At 48.0% G+C, this 23,770-nt stretch overlaps 1 protein-coding gene across 15 annotated transcripts in view; it reads right to left on the bottom strand.

Annotated features, from left to right (window-relative positions):
* Window positions 1–12,859: 12,859 nt before the first annotated feature.
* SIPA1L2 (signal induced proliferation associated 1 like 2) overlaps window positions 12,860–23,770 on the bottom strand; it is a 212,841-nt gene continuing 201,930 nt past the window's right edge. For 9 of the 15 annotated variants that reach the window (XM_072755961.1, XM_072755970.1, XM_072755964.1 and 6 more), the window contains 4 exons: window positions 19,085–19,138; window positions 18,403–18,526; window positions 17,374–17,455; window positions 12,860–14,186 (listed from right to left, as the gene is read on the bottom strand). In XM_072755961.1, the coding sequence (XP_072612062.1) occupies window positions 14,040–14,186; window positions 17,374–17,455; window positions 18,403–18,526; window positions 19,085–19,138 (407 nt within the window). In that variant the 3' untranslated portion in view covers window positions 12,860–14,039. The remainder of the gene's footprint in view (window positions 14,187–17,373; window positions 17,456–18,402; window positions 18,527–19,084; window positions 19,139–23,770) is intronic. The other 6 variants (XM_072755966.1, XM_072755972.1, XM_072755967.1 and 3 more) reach the window with 1 other exon arrangement.

Genomic DNA, 23,770 nt, shown 5'->3' with positions numbered 1-23,770 from the left:
TTTTCTCTTCTGATGTATCCTTTCTGCAATCTGTTTAATAAAGCCTTTCCCAATCAAGGTTACAAATACTATCTTCCAGGAAGGAAGAGTGGGAGTGAGCATCAAGGAACCAACTGTCAAAGAGTCTAGGAGCTGGGTAAGCCACCGGCCTGCACGTCTGGGAGCTGATTAAGAGTAACAGCCCACAATTTGGCAATTAGACAATAGTGCAGCCTGCACTATTCCTATACATGGTATGAGTTCCTAGGTAGAGATTACTCTTTAGCCTCAGCTGCATTTGTAACCAGTTCTTTGTCCTTTTGGCTTATACGCTGTTGTCCTTTGATGTATTTAGCACTTGATGTGAGGCCAAGGAGGAGTGTTGGGCTTGCCCACCCCTTCTCCATGCACATGTGCACGCTCATTCTCTCCCTCTCCCTCTCTCTCTCTCTCTCTCTAACACACACACACACACACACACACACACACACACGATGCACACTAGCTGTGATCCCCTGAGGGCTGCTCTGTCCCTGGCACAGGCTGGAATGTCACTGTCCATTCTTCATCCTTCTCACTCTGGAGGACACAACCACTGGGATCAGCTTGTATGCAGCAGACAGCCATGCATTTCAGTCATACTCATTTCAGTGCCACAAGAGGAGGCCAGCAAGGAATTGCTGCATTATTGATGATGATAGTAACAACATAGATCACCTCCTCCTCATGTGGCACTTGTCCCCTTGAGTCGGCAAGCATGAAAGCTGTTATCAAAGACAACCGAACTTAGGTGGCATCTGAGTGTCCTGGTTGGGGTGGCATGTACTTCCTTCCCATGGCCTTTGAACTGAACCCTGACTGCCTTACACCCACCCTCCTTTCCACAAACATCCACTCAGCGTCTGTCATCTGTGACAGTGTGCTAAGGGAAAGGTAAGCATTTGAATAGGCACGTGCTAAAGGCACTCACACGCCAGTTGGAGAGATCAGCGTGTGAAAATGCACCCTGAAAAGTGTGAGTCAGATATGTTGAGTTAATATGTTGTCAGTGTACATCTGTTGAGCCCCTGGTACATGCCGGGCAGTGTGTAAGGCCCTGGGACACAGCCGTGAACAGGACGGAGGGAGCTTCCGATCTGGGGGTGCGTGATAATGTCAATAGCTAACACGGATGGAGCAAGTGCTTCACTTGTATGCGTTCTTCTAATCCTTTCCGAAGCACTACAGGATGGGTAGTGTCCTCTTTTACACATGGGGACACTGAGGCACCATTAGGCGAAGTAGCTAGTCTGTAGTCACACAGCTCATAAGGGCCAGAATCCAGGACTGGACCCCAGGCAGTCTGGCACCAGAAGCCCTGTGGACAAGCCCTTGAAGAAAGGGGCCCAGAGGAGCCTGTATACAATTTTCTAGGATTCAAGTGGCCCCCTGGTAGCGGTACCAGAATATAGGGACTCCTAGGATAAATGTTAGTCATTGCTTACACATGATTGCATGAACTAGGCACCTCCTCTGTGGTCAGGTAATGTGCTAATTGTAAGGGATGGAAAATGTGCTGCCAAGTGGACTGTAGGTGCTTACTAAGTGTCTGTGATTAAGTGATTAAGAGAGTAACTGAAAAAATGAAAAACAAATCTCTCTTGCAGGTGGGTTGGACGGGTGACTGCTTGCATTGCAGGCCCCTGCCAGGTAAAAGGTGCTGAGGTCACTCAGAGGCTGCGGCTGCGATGTCTGGAGAGGATTGGGTCAGGAGGCTTCACGTGCAAAGTCAGTCCCGAGCGTGATTTTGAAGGAAGAAAGTGAGACCATCAGGCAGAGAAGATGGTCGGGCATCCTGAATGCAGTAGGTGTGTGTGTGGGGCGGGGGGGGGGCGGTCAGGAAGCCTGTGGGCTGAGGAGGGGGGTGGGCACAGAGGGGCCCGTGCTGGCCTGGGGGAGAAGTCGGGTGAAAAAGGCAGGCTTAGGTAACCGGGGGCTTGGCGGGGGAAGAGGATGTTTCACAACACCCGGCCACTGCGGTGGGGCGGCTGGAGCCTTGTGAGGTCAGGGGCGAGGGCCCAGCGCAGGAGACCACCCAGGTTAGGGGTGGTGGGAGCCCGGGAGAAAGGGTGGAAGCTGGAGGGATCTAGGGCCTGAGAACCGCCAGCACAAGTATCGGTGACGGACTCAGTGTGGCCAGGAAGGAGGAGCTGTGACCTAGGCTGACTCTCGGGCTCCTGGTCCTGGTCCAGGGCGGACGGCCCTCACCCACTGAGAGGAGACCAGGACACGGGCCGAGCGCGGGGGTGGCGGGAGAGCACGGTGCTGGGTGTGCACCCGCACGTGACCCGGGGGTCAGCCTCTCCCGAGCTCCGCCGGTGGGAAAGCGCCCCCGGCCGCGGCTCCAGGGGATGGGGAGGCCTCGCTCAACCCGCCTGCCGTGATTGGCTCAGGCCGGAGGGGGCCCCCTTGCCCAGAGTGACCGCGGGGTCTCCCTTGACTCTTGGGGCAGAGACATTCTCTCTGTCTCTGTCTCTCACCCCCTCAGTGCAGAAGCAAGCAGGCCACTCAGGGAGGCTGGAGAAGAGACTTGGAGGAGCCGGGGTCTTGGGAGCGCCTCGGTGCCACCAGACGAAACTCACTGGGAAGCCCGCTTGACCTTGATTCTCTGATCTGCAAGCCAAAAATTCCCCCGGGGTTCAAGTCTGTTTGAATTGGGTTTCTGTTAATTACAACTGAAAGCGCACTAATTGACACAGAAGAACAGACTTCTGGTTTGGGAATCTCAAGCTCCAAGTGGGATTTGGAATGGAGACGGGGTGATGAAGCAAAGGTTCTGCTGCATGTAAGAGAAGCCACACCAGCTCCTGTAAGCGGAAGGTGGTTTGCACAGGTGACTCCAAAGTCATGGTGGGCTGCGACAGCCAGCTCGAGGCGGTGGCCCCGGGGGGACTGGCCGCAGGAGAGGTTCAGGGAAAGGCAGGCAGCCCTGCGGAGAAGCTGCAGGGCCGCGCATCTTGGGGAAGGCCCGGGATTACAAGAAATTTCCGAACTGCGCCGTGCCAGGGGCTGGCAGGTAGGAACTCTGCAGTAAAAGGTGGCCTGTCATTGGACGCCTGGGTGGCTCAGTGGTTGAGCACCTGCCTCTGGCTCAGGGTGTGATCCCGGATTTTCAGGTTCAAGTCCCACATCGGGCTCCCTGCATGGAGCCTGCTTCTCCCTCTGCCTATGTCTCTGCCTCTCTCTGTGTCTCTCATGAATAAATAAATAAAATCTTAAAAAAAAAAAAAAAAGGTGACTATCGTAAATAAACATCCCGGGGCGCCTGGTGGGCTGAATCAGTAGAGTGGCGACTCTTGATCTTGGGGTCTTGACTTCCAGCCCTAACATGGGGTGTAGAGATTACTTAAATAAAAAATTTTAAAAATGTCTATTTGTTTTGGCATCTGATAGTTTTTTAGGTTATTGGTGGCTTCCACCGGGGCCACTGGGGTCATGGGCAGTGGTGGCAATGGAAGCTGGTACGTGGAATCTCAGGTGGGCACGCAGGCAGGCAGTGTAGACAGTGGGGGCAGCCTTGCATGAAATGCAGATTTAAAAAGGAAAGAAAGAGGACAGTGGTTGGAGAGTTTCTTGAGATTGAGAGGCCTTATGTGGAGCAGCACGGACAGGAACCAGCCTGCTTGTGGTTCCCTGGCCTCCAGCCAGACACGGGAGCTGGGGAACTGGTTCTGGACACTTGCAGGAGCCAGGAAAAGGGCCCTAGATCACTTCTGTCTTGCCCGTTTTAAAAATTTAAAACTTTGGGGTGGAGGAGAAATGCTTTCACTGCAAGGCATTTACTTTGGTGAGGGAGGTGGGCTGGCCAAGTGAGTGGGTCCCCGGCCAGGAAAATGCATTGTTGGGTCCCTCTCCATTCTTGGCTCTGGGGATGCTCTAGGCAGCTCTGCCCTGGTGTGGTTAGCAGGGAGCCCGGAGCCCAGTCTCCACTCATGTCCTCGGTTTTTTTAGGGGGAGTGGGGGGACTCGGCACCTGGGGTCTCCCCTGTGGCTCCCCACTTACCCCATCTGGCCCTGGGTGACCTAGGCAGGGAAGGGCAGGGCCACAGGGCTCTCAGGGGTGGCCTAGGTTAATCCTACTTCCAGGAGTGCTGAGGCGGCTCCCTGGCCCTGCCCTGGGTTCTTGGCCTGACGACGTGTCTGGCCTACCTGCCACAGTCACGCTGGTTTCTGTTCCTGCTGCCATCACCCAGCAAGTCCCAGGAGACACATACAAGGGCTGACTTACGACCGTGCCCAAGGGCTGGGTTCCCACCAGTGCTGTGCACCCATCGCCTACACAAGTGTCTGTGCATTTGAACAGAGTGTTAGTCCTCCATCTGCACACTGGCAGGAAAAAAAAAAGTCTTTACAAAGTTAATACCCACATTTTATTTGATTCCTGGCACCCACGACCTAAAATGAATCTCTGTTCTCTCTGACATGCCTGGAGGGAGCACCCAATCTTTGTGCTTCTCTGCAACGAGGGGGTGGGAGGGGGAGACGCAGAGACTAGATGAATCGTGGCATGAGGATAGGCAGGCAGGTGTTCCTCGGCCCATCCTTGCCTACAGCCTCCCCTGTTCTCCCACATGGTTGGTCCTGTGCTGTCCACACTCCATGGGGCACCGTGAGGCCCTGGGCCACACAGTCATCTCTGCCCTCGACTATCACCTCCCTGAGGCTGGCTCAGCCCTACACCAATGCCCAGCACAGTGCCTGCCCCACACAGGATTCAGAATAGTCTCTGGGTGCAAAGGAGTTGGGGGCTTGGCAGGGGGCATGTGTAGGGGAGTGGTGTTCGCATAGGGGTGACTAGGAATTATGTCACAGAGGGATATGATCCACACGTGTCAGTTTGGGGACAAAGCTCCCATGAGATGAGTACTGAAAGCATACTTGAGAGTATTGTCCATAGATCATCGAGATCCTAGATTCTGGTGAGAAAAAATCCCCATATGGGATTTTCCCTTCTAGGCTTTCCTGATATTGACAATAAATTCAAAGGGTGACTGTTGTGTCAGTCCCTCAAGGGTGCAGGCTGGGGCCCCCTGGCTCCTCAAAGCTGCCACCCAGGTGGGCGACGGGCAGAGGGTGCATTTAACAAGCATCCACTGGGCATCTTTCTCCACCTTCTTCCTCCTCAGGCCAGGCTCTGCCCCTTTCTCTTCGGCTCGCAAGTGCTTTGGGTGGGGTGCAGCAGGAGAAGCAGTCTGGGGGGCGTGTATCCTGTCCAGGCAACCGTGTGAGATTATTTGTCTCTTAGCGTCACGACAGATTCATGCCCTGAGCGGCGGGGTCAGCCAGGATCTGCGAACACCTGGTCTCCTTCCTCCTCCTGCCAAGGCTGGCAAGCTGAAATGAAGCTGCTTTTTAGGGAAGAAGACGTGTTATATAAGCTGTCCCCTCTGTTCATTAGCCCTCGGGGACCCTGGGGGACATTCCTAGTTCCTTAGCAGCAGGAATGGCTAGTATGGCCCACAGAAGCTCCATGAAAGCCCAGAAAGGCTACTCAGCCTTTCCAGAACTGCTGATGGTGCTGCTTAGCCATGACCTGTCCAGGGAGAGGTACACACAGTGAGTCAACATGAAGTCTCCAGACGCTCTGACTGGTAGTGGGTGGGCCTCTACCCAACGTCCTTCATGAGCACAGATTCCATCTGCCTTCCTCCATGGGCTCTGCAGCCTGCATGCAGAGTGGAGCTGGGAGTTATCTTTCTCGAAGAAGGGGGAACGGAGCCAGGTTCCTCATCCCTCTGAAATGGGGATGTAGGGTGATGGAGAGTCTTCAATCTGACCTGTGCTGCATCTGTGCCTTGATTACACTCAAGTGTTCAATGGCCGGGGTGAAGATCACTCTGGGAGCCGGGCCCGGAGCAGGTCCGGTACAGTTCAGTCAGGACTTGAGGACTTCAGGAAGACTGAGGGTCTCCCCAATAAATCCTCATCTCAAAGATGTCCAATGATGCTTTCTTCTTCTTACTTTTCAGTCTTGATTGTCCCGCGTTGATGGAGATTAATCAGATCTGGAGGACAGATCTCCTGATCTCCTGACCCCAAATGTAACCAGTGACCTAAATTCACAAACACCACACTTCCTTTGACGTGGCCCATGAGCAAGCCATGGCAGGCCACGTTATGAGTTGGGTCTCACCTGAGCCCATCCATCTGCGATGCAGTTGTCTTTTTAAGAGAGTGAAGATTTTGGTCTCTCCCGGCTTGGTGGCTCTTTCTCCTGATGGGTAGCAGGGCCTTCTCCTAACAGCCTGTTTCTTTTGAAGCATTTTCTTGCCTGTGGTTTTCAGGCTTCCGAATCTTCCAGTACCCCTGAAGCTTTTCATCCTTAATCCCTCCCCTGCTGCCCTGGCATCTGATCTTCCTTCTCAGCTCACCCTGCCTCACTGTCCTGCCAGATGCTTCAATTGCAGAGCTAACTGTTAAAGTTTCGGGCCTGGAGCAAACATTTCAGAATCATTCTTCTTCTTCTGAGCATTAATTACCAAATTAATCACTCTTCGGGGAGAAGGTCTCTCCCTTTCCTCCGTTGCTTCTCCTGCGGGCTCCAGAGCAAAGTTTCTGGAATGATGTGTCTTCTCTCTAAATATATGGTGATTGATCAAAGTCAGGTGGCTCTTGAACATCCAGAAAGCACATCACTGGGGGTCTTAGACTTTCCTGCCTTATTCTAACAACTTTTTTTTTTTTTGTAAGATTAAGCTTTTTTTGATTTCTTGATGCTTATCCATCCCAAGTCTCCTCAGACTCATCCAGGTCCTTCTTCCTATCCTTTATTTTTAATTGTGGTGAGATGCATATAAACATTAAGTGTATATATGTTTTAACTATTGTTCAGTATACAATGCAGCAGCATTGAGGACATTCGGGCTGTGTGCTACCATCACCACGCCGCCCCCACCCACCCCCCGCCCCGCATAGAACTCTCTTTATCCTCCCAAACTCCTCAAACTGTCCTCATTAAATAATAGCTCCCCGCGTCCCCTTCCCCACCTCTGGCGACCACCATTCTACTTCCTGTCTCTATGAATTTGACTGTTCTAGGGACCTTGAGTGTTGGGCATCATGGAGTATTTGTCCCTTTGTGTCTGGCTTATTTTACTCAGCATGATGTCCTCAAGTTTCATCCATGTTGCAACAAATGTCAGAATTTCCTTCCCTTTTAAGGCTGAGTAAAATTCCATTGAATGGATAGACTACGTTTTGCTTATCCAGTCATCCCTCAATGGACACTTGGGTTTTTGGCTTCTTTTGGCTACAGTCGATAATCCTGCCATAAACATGGGTGTGCACATATCTCTTCAAGTTCCTGCTTTCAGTTTTTTGGAATTATGACCAGAATTGGAATTGCCAGGTCAGATGTTCAATCTAGGTTTAATGTTTTAGGAACTGCCAGACTGTTTTCCACAGTGGCTCCAGCATTGCCCATTCTCATCTGTAGCACATAAGAGTTCCATTTTCTTCCCATCTTGCCAATACTTGTTTCACATGTCCATTCCATTATAATACGATTCCCTGCAAGGCAAAACTCTGGAGGGACAAGGCCATGCACGATGACGTCTCAGAGAAGAATAAAGGCAACATGTTTCTACAAGAGCTGCCTACAAGGTTTCTACAAGGGTTACTGCAGGAGGGCTGAATGAGTTCAATTTTCACAGCAAGAATATTGAAAATGGTCATTTATGCTGGCAAATACCTTTATAAATAAAGTGTACGTCTATAAGTTTGATGTTCACATCCATTAATATAATGTATTTATGTAGTCAAAGTTTGTGCACCCAAATTTGTTCTTTGGACAAAAGGAGGGAGGGTTCTTGTAGACATCTTTTTTTTCTTTTTTTAAGATTTCATTTATTTATTTGAGACAGAGAGAGAGAAAGAGCAAGAGAGAGAGCGAGCGAGCACAAGCAGGGAGAGCAGCAGGCAGAGGGAGAAGCAGACTTCTCACTGAGCAGGAAGCCTATGCAGGGCTCGATCCCAGGATCCCAAGATCATGACCTGAGGCGAAGGCAGATGCTTAACCAAGTGAACCATCCAGGCACCCCTCTTGTAGACATCTTTCTACAAGTGGCCACGTTATTGGATAATATTTAAGAAATGTAATTTTCCATTTGGAAATCAATCACTGGCAGGAATAATCCTCATACGAGCAGTAAGACAGATGATTAGGGCAGCCAAGTTTACTTCCGCTGGACATTTCAGGGCAAATCACTTAAGAGGATCTTGCTTCGAAAGAACAGACAAGATATGTCAAATTAGGGAGAAACGCTTGATTTCAGAGCTCTTCTCAGTGGTATCAGTATAAACAGTGTGGCTCCGTATGCCAGTCTCTTTACCTGGGTCACTACCAGGCCTCTGCTTTGCACAGCCATTCAGAAATGAGATGGTTTTAAGACAACACTGGCTGACCAATGGCCTTCAGATTGTTCAAGAGTAACAACAAAATAGAATCAAGTAGGAGTTGAGGGGCTAAACCCACTGATTTGGGTCAAGGAATGCGCCACCTTCCCTTCTGAATCATGCTATCGTGCTATTTGGGTTCTCAAGTACTTAATTTAAAGGGATATAGAATGCCCAGCCTTGGAACCCCACAGTCATGGAAGTGGGGATTGTGAATCTCTGCCCGCTGTTTGCAAGCCCTCAGCCCAGATGGGGTTCTGTAATGACTTCTACAAAGGTGTTTAATCAGATCCTAGACAAGCACATGACTGCCATGTTTAATTATTCCAATTTAATGAAGCATTCAGCTAGATCCCTCTTGGTTTCCTATCACTGATCATGGTTGTGGAGATGAGGGGCAAGAACCCAGACGTCCGGGCCCTATTTCTGTTATGCACAGTGATAGAGGAGACTGCCAGGGTCTGAAATCTCCATCTGCAGATGTGTATTTATAGCCATTCTGAGCCAGCACCGATTCAGTTGAGGCAGATAATTTACTGAAATGCTCTGACTCTGAATCCCCCTTGAGCACACAGACTTCATCATGATTTCACTGCATGTGAGGAGCCTGGGAGAGCAGCTGATATTCAAACAACAAAATCACCAGTGCCTAACCTTCCGATCGATGGGTATTGATGCCCAGGATATTGGTAGTCTAACCCTTAATTTTGTTCTTTAATAACTCAGCTATAGTTTAGCAGCCAAAGGACATTTGCATGTCAAGGGAGCTGATTATTTTTTCTTTGCTATTCTGAAAAAGCAAGCTGCTCTGTGCATTTTAGGCAGGTCTCTGATATTAGAGATGAAAACCAGAGGCTGGTTGTTTTTGAGTCTGCAAACGCTAACAGCTGTACCCAAACCTTGATGGTAAGGATTTAACAGGGCAGTGCTTCTCTGATATTAAGATAAACTGGAAGGGCTTAAAGGATTTTTTTAAAGATGACTTATAAGCCCCCAAATCTTCTATGCCAAAATGCAAGAATGTCACCTTCAGGGTGATGATTTAAGCTTTATATAAAATTCACAAGGAGTCTTTTCTCTGTGCTTAAGCTTCTGCCTAATTCCTATTGTTGATAGTCAGGAAGCTTGGTCTTTGGGTTAATTTGGAGGTCACAGGTCAGAAACCTAACCCATGCCTTGGATTTGGGCAGGTTTCTTAACCATTTTCCATCCTGTGGAGCATAAACAAACACATTTACCTCCCACCTGCCTCTAAGCAGGTGTTGGATGAAACCCAGTCAATTCTACTTACTTTCTTTTCCGCTACTGAGTAGCACGCCAGAACTGTGTACACTAGATCAGCGGAGTGGTTTAAAATTTTTAAGCCTCAAATCCACAAACATTCAAGCGGACTAGAACTTACTCTTACCAGTAATTCCAAGGAGCAAAGCAACTGTAAAAATCTTTATCACTTCTTTTTGTCCCTCCCCCATGCCCAACTTGGAAATTCTGAAGAACACACATTGGTTTGACCTCAGAGGATCTGAGGTTATTTATTAGATTTTTTTTTAAATTCATGAGAGACAGAGAGAGGCAGAGACACAGGCAGAGGGAGAAGCAGACTCCCCACAGGGAGGCCTATGCGGGATTCAATCCCAGGACCCCAGGATCACGACCTGAGCCAAAGGCAGATGCTTAATCAACTAAGCTGCCCAGGCGCCCCAACTCCTGGCATTTCAAAAGATAACTGTGAGATCAGCAAAGGCAGGACTGGTATTAGGCTCCTCCCAAATTTAACTTGTATTTTTAATGATAAACCTACTCTTGGATAGGATATAGAGTATAGCACGATGGAAGCCTCCAATATACAAATTAATTCAGTCACATAGTAGACTGACCTTAATACATAATAGATCACTCCATATGGTTAGTAAAAAAAAACCCTGCTGGTATTAATTATTCCAAAGTAAAAATAATTTTAGTGGATATATTCCAGTATTTAATTAGTTTGTATTTGGTGAATGTTCCAGAGAGTCAATGTGTCTTAGTTGGTAGAGGGTACATTTTGTAACCGACAGTGTTCACTAGGATGCCAAGTTGCACAAAACCACATGTACTACAGGAGTAGGAGGAGATTTTTCTATGGCTTGGCTGTTGACTGGCAACACCCCATTTGAAAAAAGTTTAACAGGCCAAAATCACTTTGGCCATCTTCTTTGGCATGGCCCTTTGGAAGCAGACTTGAGAGATGATTCCAACTTTTGCTAATGTAGGCTGAGAAGCACTTCTTCAAAAAATACCTTTTGGTTTTGTCTCCAGGTACACTTTAGGAAGGTGGGATTGCCCTCCATCAGCTAGGTTTTGGTCGGATCCCCTTCTTTTCTCTAAACGATGTCAACTTTCCTTCCTGTCTTCTTCTTGCCCTCTATATCACACGCATCCACTGCTGGCCAATGACACTCTCAGGACCACCTGCTGTGAAGCCTCTGTTAAAAGTTGGACATATTTATGGAAAACTCTCTGGTGAACATGGAGCCCATCTCTTCTTCTGAAGATCAGAGCTTATCCCTGAATCAGACTGTCCCTCCTGTCTCCAACCTATCAGCAGTTCTGTGGGTTCTAGTGTTCAAGTGTAACCCACCTACTTTTCTCTGCCTTTCCTGCCTCCTTGTAGCCCAGCCACGTGCCACTTCCTCCTGGGACTGCTCTCGCTTTTCTGTTTTAAATTTTATTTATTATTTTGGAGAGAGAGAGAGTGAATTAAGAGGGAGAGAATCCAGCAGACTATCTGAAGAGTGGGGAGCCTGACACGGGGCTCAATCTCACGACTCCAAGATCATTACCAGAGCTGACACCAAGAGTCAGATACTCAACCAACTGAACCACCTGAAGGTGGTCTTGGTCTCTCTTTTCTACTTTCTCTTATCCCAGGGGTTGGTCAGCTATGCTGGTGGGTGGCTTGAATGCTAAGAGTGGAGTGATCTTTCAGCTTTCAGGGGTAATCAGAATTTAAAAATATGCAACGGAGACAAAACATGATACCCAAGCCCTAAAGTATTTACTACAACGGCCCACACAGAAGTTTGCAGGTGCCTATCCTAGGTGATCCATTCTCCTTCACAGGTCCAGATAGTCTTTTATTTTTTATATATATTTTGCTCCTTTCCTGCTTCATCAGCCTCCTTTTGACTTAGGACTAAATCCAGACTCTGCCATGGCCTATCATTCTTTACTGATCTGGCTTCACCTATCTTTCTGACTTGTCCCTATCACTTTCCTCATTACTATGTATGTTCTGTGCACCCTTTCTATAGCCTCAGGGCCCTTGAACTCTGTGTCCCCTCTATCTGGGGTATTGTCCCCCAGCTTCTCATGGCTGGCTTTCTTCCCACCTTTAAAGTCTCCCACCCACGGGGGTCTCCCCTGAGCACACTACCGCTCATTTCTTGATCTGTATAGAGGAACTGCATGTAATAATTATCCCACAGGCTGCTGTGTAGACATCAAAGGCTAGAATGGTGCCTGGCACAACATACCCAGCCAAACAATGTCAGCTGTTACAATGATTATTTAAGGAAGCCATCCCAGTCATTCCTTATTTCCGTCTCTCACCTTTTGAAATAATCTGTACCCCCATGTAGACTGCATGCCCCATGCAGACAGGCCCTACTGGGTCTTGACCTGTGTTGGCTGGCTCTTCAGCTCCTGGCACAGTGCCTGGCACAGTGCCTGGCACACAGTGACAGGAAAGGAAGGGGGCAGGAAAGATCTCTCTGTGGCCCATATTAACATCCTGAATCCCTGAAAAACCACATACACTGGATGCATTCTGGAAGCACACCTGTATTGTTCACAGGGAGGCTTCAAGAAACAGCCTTAGGAAGCCTATGCCTACATTGGGTATAGGAATGTTAAGGATATTTTTAGTACACTCTCAGGTGAAGCCCATGAAAACCCATCTCTTTTAGGGTAAGTTCTAGAAATCACTTTCTTTCCTCCAAATTCTTCATATGATTTCTATTCTCAGAAGGTTGAGAAATTTGCTCCTTACATGGCTCCTCTCCCACTTTGGCCCACTTTCTGCATCTTCTTCATCCTACATTTGATTCAAATTCATAGTTTACCTCTTCTCAACTATTTTTCAAATTCCCACCACTTTACCTCATGTATTTTCTTGTAAGCGATGCCAAATTCCTGGCTGGGGTAAATCATTTAACTTGAGCCTCAGTTTCCTGAGCTGTAACATGGGAATCCCGCCAATGGAGCGTGCAGAGAAGAGTGTGTGGACCACGGCAGCTATTAATAGTAGTTACTCTTTACTTCGAATGAGTTGGGGATTCAGTAATAAGGCGGCGAAGCAGTATTCAGTACAGATTACGATGCCAAACGGCCCAAAACAAATTCACATACACTCAAGTTATTGACACACAGATGCTAAAAATCTACATTCACCTGACAACACCGTGACTGATGTGGACTCTTTTGAACATTTATTAAAAAAGCAAAATGTATGTTCATCTCAAATAGAACAGTTAAAAATGGTAAAGCAATACAAAGGACTCGTTGCTAGCAGCATCCAGTTGTTAGAATTTCCCGCCCTGCTTCTCAATCCGACCCGGGCAAGCTCGTCCTCCCGGAGCTTGCTGCTGCCTACACCTCCCTCATCGTAGTGCAGGTCAAACCAAAGTTTATAAAATTAACAATTTAGGGTTAAATAAGCTTAAATAAGGGGGTTAAATACAAGACACTTCATCAAAGCTTCTGTACAAAGATAAACAAATTTGGCGTCTGTGTACACGGGGTTCGGCTGGCTCGCCGCGGCCGGCCGGGAGGGTGGAGGACAAGCAGGCGTGCGCTTCTCTGCGCAGAGCGTTGACTATACACAGTGAACTAAGTTGAAGGGACTGCTTACTGGGCCATAGACAAGGCATATGGATCTTTTTTTTTTTTTTTTAAATCAGAACACTGTTAATATTCAGGCACCGTTTGCTCCTGCAAATAAATAGGTCTCTAAATTAACTGCATTCAAACTAGCGTTAAAGACATCAGTGCTTTTTTCTGTTTTCATTTTTCCCGACACGGCTTCTCCAGCTATTTACTATGCCTCTTTCTTATTGCTATGATCATGTGGCTGTGAGAAATAAAACTACTGTACATCCAAAAAAATAGAGCACCTTTAACATTAAAGTATATGTCTGATTATTTGCTTCCGGGTTTATTTTACAATACTAAAGCCCAAACTATGGTCAATTGCTTTTAACATCGCTACTAGGTCACCTGATCCACAGGAGGTGAAGCCCCTCCTCTCCTGCCTCTTGAGGTACGCCCGCGCCAGAGCACCATTCTAGTGGGGTCCCCCACACGGAGGGCCAAACCGACGCCAGGGTTTACATTCATCTTGACACCAGGGGTTACATTCGTGTGCACACGGCCTCGCTGTCCTCGCTGCTGTCACCAGGTGGCTTCAGGGAAAGAGTCGCCTCCCTACCCTGCGGGGGTGAATGGTGCTAGACGGGTGGAACAGCAAAAACATCTACGATTGGCTGCAAGCACACTGAGAAACCGCGCATCTGCGGGTTCCCGGGGTGGGGGGCGGCGGGGGGTGCTCGGGGCCTCTCCCCCACCACCCCCGGTGGGCTAGGGCCGGGTTAAGACTTTTTGTCGATGGTGTTGAAGAACCACTCCGTGAATTTCCGCAGCTGGGCGGTGGCCGTCTGGGACTCCTCCTGCAGCCGCATGTTGTCTTGGCGCAGATGCTGCACTTCGGCCTGCAGGACCGCCTTGTCCTGCTTCTCCTGGGAAGACGGCACACAGACAGGGTCACGCATGGGCCGGCACGTCCCCTGTCCCCGAGCTGCACACCCAGCACCCTTGCTTCTGTGGGGACAGGGGGTGTCACCTCCTCCCAGGTGGCTGGCCTGCACATGGTGTCAGCCCAGGATGGAGGGGCCGAGGGGGACACCCTGGTGTATAATTTCCTCTCACTCTCCCTGGCCTGTGACAGGTATCAACCTAGCTGTTATTTGGGGCAGGTTATTAGCCACAGTTTACCTCTTCCTCTGTCCAAATCAGAGAGATCACAGGAGGAGCTCAAAAGACAGACCTTGAACAAATGCACGAACTTTCTGCACCAACTCCCTCATTGCTGTTGGTCCAAGGTGTTTCTTTCTCTTTTCTTTTTTTTTTCTTTCTTTTCTCTCTCTCTCTCTCTCTCTCTTTTTTTTTTTTAAAGATTTTATTCATTCACTTATGAGTGACACACAGAGAGAGGCAGAGACATAGGCAGAGAGAGAAGCAGGCTCCCTGTGGGGAACCCAATGAGGGACTTGATCCCAGGACTCCAGGATCATGACCTGAGCCAGCCAAAGGCAGATGCTCAACCACTGAGCCACTCAGGTACCCCCCGAGGTATGTTTCTAATAAAGTAAGTACTTGGGCCTTTCACTCCATCGTAAGCTCTCCTGCTACAGTGTGTGTCCTGTGACCTTCAGAGTTTGCCACTAAACAGTATGTGAAAATAATCAAGAATTTCCAGAAGAATCACATCTGATGTACAACCCTGAGTTTCAATTCCCAAGTGCTGAAAGGCATGTCTTGCTCCAAACAGACAAAGAGGTCATTGTCAGATTGCAACAATTGGTTTTTTAAAAGTGGGATCTAACTTGACTGCTAAATCCTGCAGACACCACCCGCTGTGCTGTGCCCAGCACTCTTGGAGGGTGAACTGTAGGGGCTGTGGCTTCTGTTGGCATGTCCGGCACCTCCCTCAAGGTTTGCTTCTATTTCCAGACCTCTGCCCAGGCACCCACAATACTGCCCGCATCACTGCTAAGGGACCCCAGTCACATGAGGAGGCATGAGTATCACATGAGGACAAAGCTCAATACTCCTTTCCTTCTGCCTGGACTCTCCTTGGTGGTTTTGGGGGTCCCTGTCCCAGGATTTGCATTCCAGCATGGTTCAGAGCATCCCACGTGCCTGAGGCCACTTGGTGGCCTGCGTCTCCAAGACTCCTCTGCTCCTTTGTGACCTGTGGAACCAGTCCATGAAAACCTTTGAAACTCTCAACCTCTTCCCCCAAATTCCCTTCATCCTCACACCTCTAAGTGAATCCCTACTCTCCTGACACCACCACTCCCTGGCTGCTCATGAAGGGGAGAGAGGGTGTGCTCCTGTAGTTGGAAGACTTGGGCCCTGGTGGTCCGGCAAACAGCTTGTCCCCCAGTGCCCAGGGAGTTACTTCCCTAAAACTTCAGCTTCTCTGAGAAGTGTGACCTGCCACCCCTGCTCACTCTGTCTCCAGTCCGTCCCATCACTAATGGAAGATTCTAGAATGTGGTTTGCTCTTCTCTCCCCTACCACCTGTCCTGTTTGTTGATGGTTCCAAAGCCACTCAGACATTCCACACAATCCATTCTCTCCACCACTTCCTGCCTGTGATCTGGAAACCCACCTCTCCCCAACTCCTGCTCCCACGGCCATCCTGTACCTTGCCATTACCTATAAAACTGCATAGCTTTTGGGATGCTTCAGCCTCTCAAGTCCCACTCACCACCTCTTGTTCTTTTAGAATAATTTCTCCAGTATCCACTCCTCCAATAATTATCTAATGTCTAACCTTATCTTTATGTTCCCTGCAGGGACAGTGTGTCTCCTCACCCAGCTTATACTCTAGGATCCTCAGTTTAATCCCATCCTATAGGTACCCCAGGGGCTTTCTCTCTCTCTTTCTCGTCTTGATTTCCTGTCTAAACTCTTAACACTGATTACATTCAACTTTCCAATTATCCTGTGCCCACAGCTGGGGGCAGGGTGATGTCCCAGTTTGCTTGGGACATTTCTGGTTCTAGCTCTGGAGGTTCTGTATCCTGGAGCCTCTCCGTCCCAGGCAAACCAGGACAGGTAGTCATCTGAGCTGGAGAGAAACAGCTAACTTTGCCAACAGATGATGGCTTTAATTGAGGCTGCAAATTCAAATAGACCTTCAGCCTTGCTTGGCAATCCTATCAAATACACCCAGTAAATTTACTCACTATTCTACACCTACCCTCTGACCTCAAACCCCTCCTACTCCTTCCTATCACCTCTCACTCTCACATCATGACTGGAAAAAAAGAAACCTTCAGAGGGGAACTCTGTCAATTTATCTCTATGTGTATGTGAACATACGTATGCACACCCCCACACCCCCACACCCTGCTCTACTCTGGTACTATGTATAAACTGTCCCCACTCTGAATCAGGCCAGTCCTTTTGTGTCCTAGGTCAGGGCATGACCCTCTGGCTCCCCCTATTCCTGCCATTACTTCCTTCCTAAATGGATCCCTCTACCAGCACTGATACTGGCTGTGATTCCTTCCTTCTTCCATAAACAAAACGGTAACAAAATCCTTCCTGTGACATCTCCCCATCACCCTCCCACTGTCACCTTCCCTTCCATTCCCATGGACAGCACAGTGGTGACCCAGCACAGTGCTGGTGATAGCACAAGGGCACAGCAAATGTGGGAGGAATTAGCTAATTTCTTTGGAGGACCGACCATGCACATGTGGACATGGAGGGCAGATGTTGTGAGGGTCACGTAGCTGCCTCAGGGGGAATGTAATAGCTCGGGAAGAACAGGCTTTCTGGCAGTAACTAACTCCCCTCAGGTCAGTTCATAAACAGTTGATACAACTGGTCACTCACTGAACCAAAAAATACTAGCCTGCGTGTTTCTGCCTCGCTCTGAGGACTGGCCGTCCAGAGGGCTCACCCTCACTGGGTCCTATTTCCAGCGATCCTTGGGCCCCCTAACAGTGAAAAATAATGAGCTGGAGGCCAGAACGCAGAATTAGACCTTATGAGTCTGTTTCTATTAATCATTGGCTTTGACAAGGGCACTCATCTTTCCTGAGTATCTTCATTTTTATTTCTACCAGTTGGAAGGGGTGGATTGTGCCAGATAGAGCTCTGATTATGGATTGCAATGGATCTCTTTACCTTCCGAAGGTCAGTCTGCAGTTGTCGAAGAATCAACTCCAGTTGATTGACCTTCCCGGTCAGTGTGGATGGAGACCGCTCCCTAGGGAAGAAGGGGTAGTCAGAAAGACTCAAGGCCACTGGAGTGAAGACGCAGCACTCAGTACTCTTGCTGGGAAAGTTTGCACTCAGAGAATTATTTCATGTGCTTAGTGCCCAGCGAGGGAATAAATAATATCATGTCAGACTTGGAAAGGGAACATACTGCTGCTTTGGTGGAAAATCCCTTCTGAGTCTCTGTTGATTTAAAAAGGGATTCAGAATCTACAACCATAGATGCTGGTTAAAAACAAAAAAACCAAAAAAAACAAAAAAACAAACCAACAACAACTCAGAAGATAGATTATCTAAATCAGTTTATCCAACTGAGACTCGGTAGACCAATAAAGTCCTGGGAACCAAATATAGAATCGATTTCACCAATTTGTTTTTCTCAGTCAAGAAAATATCATGAAGCTTATTACCAAGATGAATGAGCAAGTTAATAGTAACCCAAGTCCATATAAAAATTGGAATCAGGTAAAGAACATATACTCTGTGGGGATAAACAATCTCAAAAAATACAGGGGAATGGGATGGTTCATTCAAGTGAGGCTGGGTCATGGGCTGGGGTTCTGGGGGGAGCTGTGTCCTCGGCAGGTCCGCACCTGCAGCCTGGCAGCAGGAGACTGATCACCAAGGTCCCTGTCCATCCCAGGGCTGTGGCAGCAATTATGGGCAGACATCAAGCCTGGTCCACACCCTCCCTCTCTCTGTCAGAGATCCTGGTCACCCTGAGCCCCAGGTGACATGTCTTAGCAGGCAAGGATTGCCCACCCCAGCAGGGTAGGGGGCAAGGTCAGCCCCGCTCAGTCCCGGGTCTGGATCCTAAAGGTCCAGGGGATGCAGGCTGGATGTGATCTCCTGGTGGCCCAGGACTTCGCTGAACCCGTTACCCAGGGGCCTGGGGAGATGCGGGGGGTGGGGGAGGCTCCCCAGGGGCTCACATACCCAGCTGTGTCCATGAAATCTTTGCCACTGCCTGGGTCTACACATAGAGGCGGCTCCTGCGCGCCTTCCAGGTCCTGCCCGTGCTGCATATCCGTCAGGGTACAGAAGGATGCCACTCTCTGGTCTGAGGAGGGGAGACACACACACGCCAAAGCAGTTGAGTACTGGCTGCAAGGTGGCGTTTGTGCAAGCGAATTTAGTCACTAACCCTCACCCCCACCCCATGCCGCCCCCACCTCCCAATCAGTTACTGCCCTGTTTTAAACAAAACAAAGATAAACAGACTCAGGCAAGCTGCTGACAATCAGAAAGCACGAGGATTGGCTGTCCTTGGGGGCTGTATGGCATGCGCACACCACAGCCAGGGGGACAATTAGCAGATACTGGATTTGCTAGAGCCAATTTGCTTTCTTCCTTCCACATCCCAAGAAATGCCAAAGCAGCCGGCTGGCACGCAAGAAGGGTGTCGCTGATTAACAGAACCGAGGAGACAGACCTCTCCTCAAGCAGTCCCCAAACCGGGGTGGGAGGGGGATCCCTGAGACACAGCAGCCGGGCCCCATGGCCCCTGTGTGTGCCAACCCTCTGAGCTCAGATATAACCATGCAGACGTGCAGACACGTGAAATAGAAAGAAAAGGTTACAGAACATCCGGAGCCCGTGGTCAGCCCCGGACAATCACCTAGATAGGACGTGTGGTGACAGAGCAGCCCAAGTTCTTCATCTGAGTCAAGACCTGAAATAAGATTTAGAATTTCCTATGAACAGTGGCATCTCTAAGCACCTGGAAGCCTCTGGGGCCCACACAAGACTCAAATAATGGGGTCCTGTAGAGCCTGTGCTTGTGCGTGTGCTGGTGTGCGTGTGCACCTGTCATGCTGAAGGAGGCATGGCCCTCGACAGCCAATAACAGATGATGCCAAACCATGTGGTTCAACGTTGCACGTGAACGGTCCTGGCTGGACGCACGCTCTCGTGTATGATGAAGAGAAGTGGTGTGCCTCACACATGCAAGCCCAACCCTGAGAACACGTGCCCACTGGGGTTTGCTGAAATGATCCACTCCGTGAACGTAGAATAGTGGCGGTGAGCGAGGTCAGCTACATACTCTTACTAGAAACAGCAGTGGAACAATGATCAGTGTGACTCACTGCCTTATCTTGGGACTGGACCATTTTTACTCTTGGCACCAGTAATTTCACATTCAAAGATTCCTGAGCCAGGCAGGAAAGGCAATATTTTCTAAAACAGGCACCCGATAGGCTCAGCTCTGGTGGCTGAACACTGACCCAAGACTATTAGTCCAGAAATGCCAAATGGCATGCAGAGCAGTCCCATGTTTGCACAAGGTGGAGGTGAGAACCAGATCTTATTATCTACTTCCCCCATTCCCTGGTGTCTCTTTCCTTGGTGCCTGTGCACATATAGGCATCTACAGTTGGAATCCAAGGGATATAGCAGGTGTATTAGTGCTGTGGTGTCTTTTTCATATGATTTGATTAATGGCTGAGAAATTGCACTTGGGTCCGTGTCAGGGGTGCTCTGTTCTTAATTTATCCCACTCTGACTCCCTCTGGCTGCTGGACGAGTCTCCTAATGAGGCTACCTGCTTGTCTGGTTTATGGAGGGTATTGTACTTCCTGTTAATTAGAAAGAATGGTGGAGGCTGCCAGGGCACATGAAGGAAAGCAAGCTGGAAGCACCCACCAGAGGCCTGGGCCCTCCTGGAAGCAGTGCTGAGTGCACTGCATGATCAGTGGCACAGGGGGTTCTCCGGTCCAGCCTGCTTTCCTACAGCAGATTTCCCAACATCTGTGGTAGGTACACAGATGTCCTTCAACATATACTTCTATAAAGCTTTAAGGATGTCCATCTCCACACTTCAAGCCTACAAGATGATGGACATTCTGTAACTATGCGTTCCTGAGAGACAATCATATTCCTAGTTTGGTACTGACTAGTAGGATTTGTGCATATGATGAAATAATTTGTAACTTAATTAAGATTAATAGCACAATTTGGGTGCCTACTTCTACACGTGACAAGATGCGAATGGCAGAGGTGGGGGCAGGAATGATGAGGCACAGTAGCTAGCTGGGGCTGAGCAGCTCCAGGGGCGGGTGGGGAGGGTCTAGGGCTGCCCTGACATCCAAGATAACTCTCTGTTCTGTGATGATCCCAAATAATACCTCACACTTAAAAAAAAAATGAACCGCAGATATATTTTTATTCTACAGTAAATTTACTGACAAAAAATGAATGTCAAAACAGATAAAGAATTTATATTTCTCACTTTTTCATAAAAGAGTTCCACTGACTCATCCAGGTTTTACATGATCCCGTGATAATCTGGTTCGTTTCCATCTTTCTTAATATATGAGTCTGATGGTCAAGCTGAAATACCTGGATGAAAATGTCTTAGCTTGTTCCATCTATTTTTACCTTAATTGATAAAATATCTACATATTTAACAGAAACAGAACTAGTTGCTGGCAGTCATTCAAGCATTCCTTGGGGGAGAAACAAGGTCCTACTGGTCAGAAGGCAAGATGCCAAAAGGGGGGGTTTGCCAGCACTGTAATTTCACAAAGAGGATTTCACTCTGGATCTGAAAAGCTGGGATGTTGAAATCCAAACAGAATGCTGCTTGATTAAGTCCAGACACTAAACTACTCTGTAAAATAGCTAACCTCAGTGACAGTTTCCAGTGGAAGCTTTATTCTTCGACAGCTTATTTCTGTGATGATAAATATTCAGTAACCAAGTAGTTACTGACACTGAATCAAGCGGCAGAGAGAAAACCGTGTCTGAGCTTCACATAAATGGTTAGCGCAGCAGATACAATCACCCACAATCCACATATATAGCCTTCTCTTCTTTTCCTTCCTGTTCTCCTCTGTGCAAGAACACCTGGCTAAGGGGGGGGGGAGACACCAGGCAATGAGTACATATGGAATACCTCAATCCTTTAAAATAATCTTAGAAAAACTTTATTTCAATGCAATTTCTTGGTTGCATTTGGCACTACACAAGGAGATGAACAGTCAACCAGATATTCCGCATCAATCTGGAGTTGAGTTGGCACAACAGTTGCTGGCAATTAACTCCCATGGCCCAACTGGGCAGCCTAGAGCACTCAGAGAACAGTAAGGCCAAGCCTGCCTCAGGGAGGAGGGTGTCTGCTGAGGAGCAGGAGAAAGGTACCTGTGCCCGGCCATGCAAGCGTGAGGCTGGATTCAACCAAACCCATTTGCACAAACAAAGCTCTTCTAACCTGTCTCTGCTATCACTACAAATTACAGAGAAGCTGGAACTTTACAGCTCTGTGTAGGAAATTAAAGGTACTGACTCTAAGCACCCTGCTTATCAGATCGTGGAAAGCTGAGTTTACTGGCAACCAGCAAAGAGGAAAAAAAAAAAGTTACATTGCACTTTTGACATAAACACTTTGGCTTAGGCCTTTTGCAGCCTGCTCATAAATGCTGCAAGATAATAGCCTAGAGCCTGCCTCTCAGTAATGAGCAAAGAAAAGTGCTGGGATTATGCTTCATTTAAGATACAGCTCCGGTTGCTGGGCCGAGACAATTTCCTTACTTTTGAGATCATTTAAGTTGATTTACTCTATTAAATTAACTTTGCATTTTTCAACTAAATAGCATTTTTCTTTTCAGTTTTTTTTTAAACTAATTATGTCACCTGGGGAGTCATGCAGTATACCACACTGTTTATGCTTGTATACACACACACACACACACACACACACACACACACACACACAGTGTTCAAGTACCAGGAACCAGCAACTTTGTCAAGGTTAAGTTGCAGCTTCACAATGAAAACAGTGATTATAAAAAAAATTATGCTATTACTCTCTTTTTAAAGACCAAGGGCATATGGAGCCTCATATTAAAAACATAAACTTGTATTTTTTTAAAAATACGTTTCCATAAACTATTTTGTTCCCACGGCGGGGCCTGATAACTGAGCTGCTGGCTCTGCATGTGTACTGCACCCAGACACTCACGGGCACGCGCATCTCCGTGTGCCCGCGGGCAGACTGCCTTATTGTCACCACCAACCACAAAGGGCTGAAATCCAGAAGAGAAGCCGGGCTGTTGCTGGCATGTGGGACATGGCAATTCAGTCTCCCAGCACTCATTTGTAATTTCACCTCTGAAAGCCTGTTTTCATTTAAAACATCATCCGTTCAGCAAATGCTTACCACTCATCGCCTGCTTCTGATATTTCGATAAATGAGAACTATTTTAAATTCTAGCACTTTTGAAGAGACTCTGCTTCCCTTCCCCAGCTCCAGGTCCAGTGCTGGACCCACGGCCAGTGGTTCCGGTTGGGTCTGCTCACTTGCCCACACTTGAGGGGGATGGGATCTGCTATATTTATTACAGGCGTGCCCACATCTTCCATTATCCCGCCCAATACAGGGAACGAGGCCTCCATGGCCTATACGCCATGACCTTACTGTACTGTGGAGATCAGAGATTTCATGTAGGTGTTCTGATGTGCAAAGGGTCACATCTCGCCCCCGACAAACAAAAGGACTGCACACACACACTAAAACAAACATGAACTGTGGCCCCATTTTCAAACTTGATTGTCGCAGGAGAGGGAGGCAGGGGCATGGGCTCACTGTTCTTGAGTTACCCTCTCCCTCACAGGCTTATTAAAGAGGTGCCGATTTTTTGACATTTGGTCTTACAGGCAGAGTTTGGTTATCTACCTATTTCCAGTAAGCAAGTTCTCAGGAATTAGATTTCTGGTCAAAGAGTGGGCTCTAGCTACATATTGTCATACTGCATAAAAAGATGGATCATACCGTCTTTGTAATGATACCAGCCCTGAGTATTCTTCATAGCTTCCTGGAGTGTGGGATCATTCTTCACCTTCTAAAGATATGAGCTGGTACCTCATCGTCATTTTGAATTTACGTGCGGTTGAACATTTTTCAAATACTTAATTTTGTAATTCTACTTTTGAGGACTGTGCGTCCCTATGCCTTGGCTGCTTATTTATCAGGGGTTTGGTGTTTTTTTGGTTGAACCCCTCCACACACTTGGGAGAGCCTGGTTTTACCCATCACATTCACTACAAATCCTCCCTCATATTCCTGTTTATCTGAATGTTCTCTTTCAAGTTCATAAAAATGTAAACGTTTAAATACTTTTATCTGGCATTGTATTGTGTATGTTCTCTCATTATGCAATAATTAAAGCACTACCTTGCTTCTAAGATGGTAATCCTACTTTTACTGTTTCTAGAACTGACTTTTCTAAATCCTAAATCCAAGTGGAGTATATACATTCCTTTCCTGTTTAAATTATATTCAGATTTTTGGTCTGGACTCTTCTTC

Source organism: Vulpes vulpes, chromosome 4 (genome assembly GCF_048418805.1).
Source record: "Vulpes vulpes isolate BD-2025 chromosome 4, VulVul3, whole genome shotgun sequence".
NCBI lineage: Eukaryota > Metazoa > Chordata > Mammalia > Carnivora > Canidae > Vulpes > Vulpes vulpes.
This window is presented reverse-complemented; position numbering and strand designations above follow the sequence as displayed.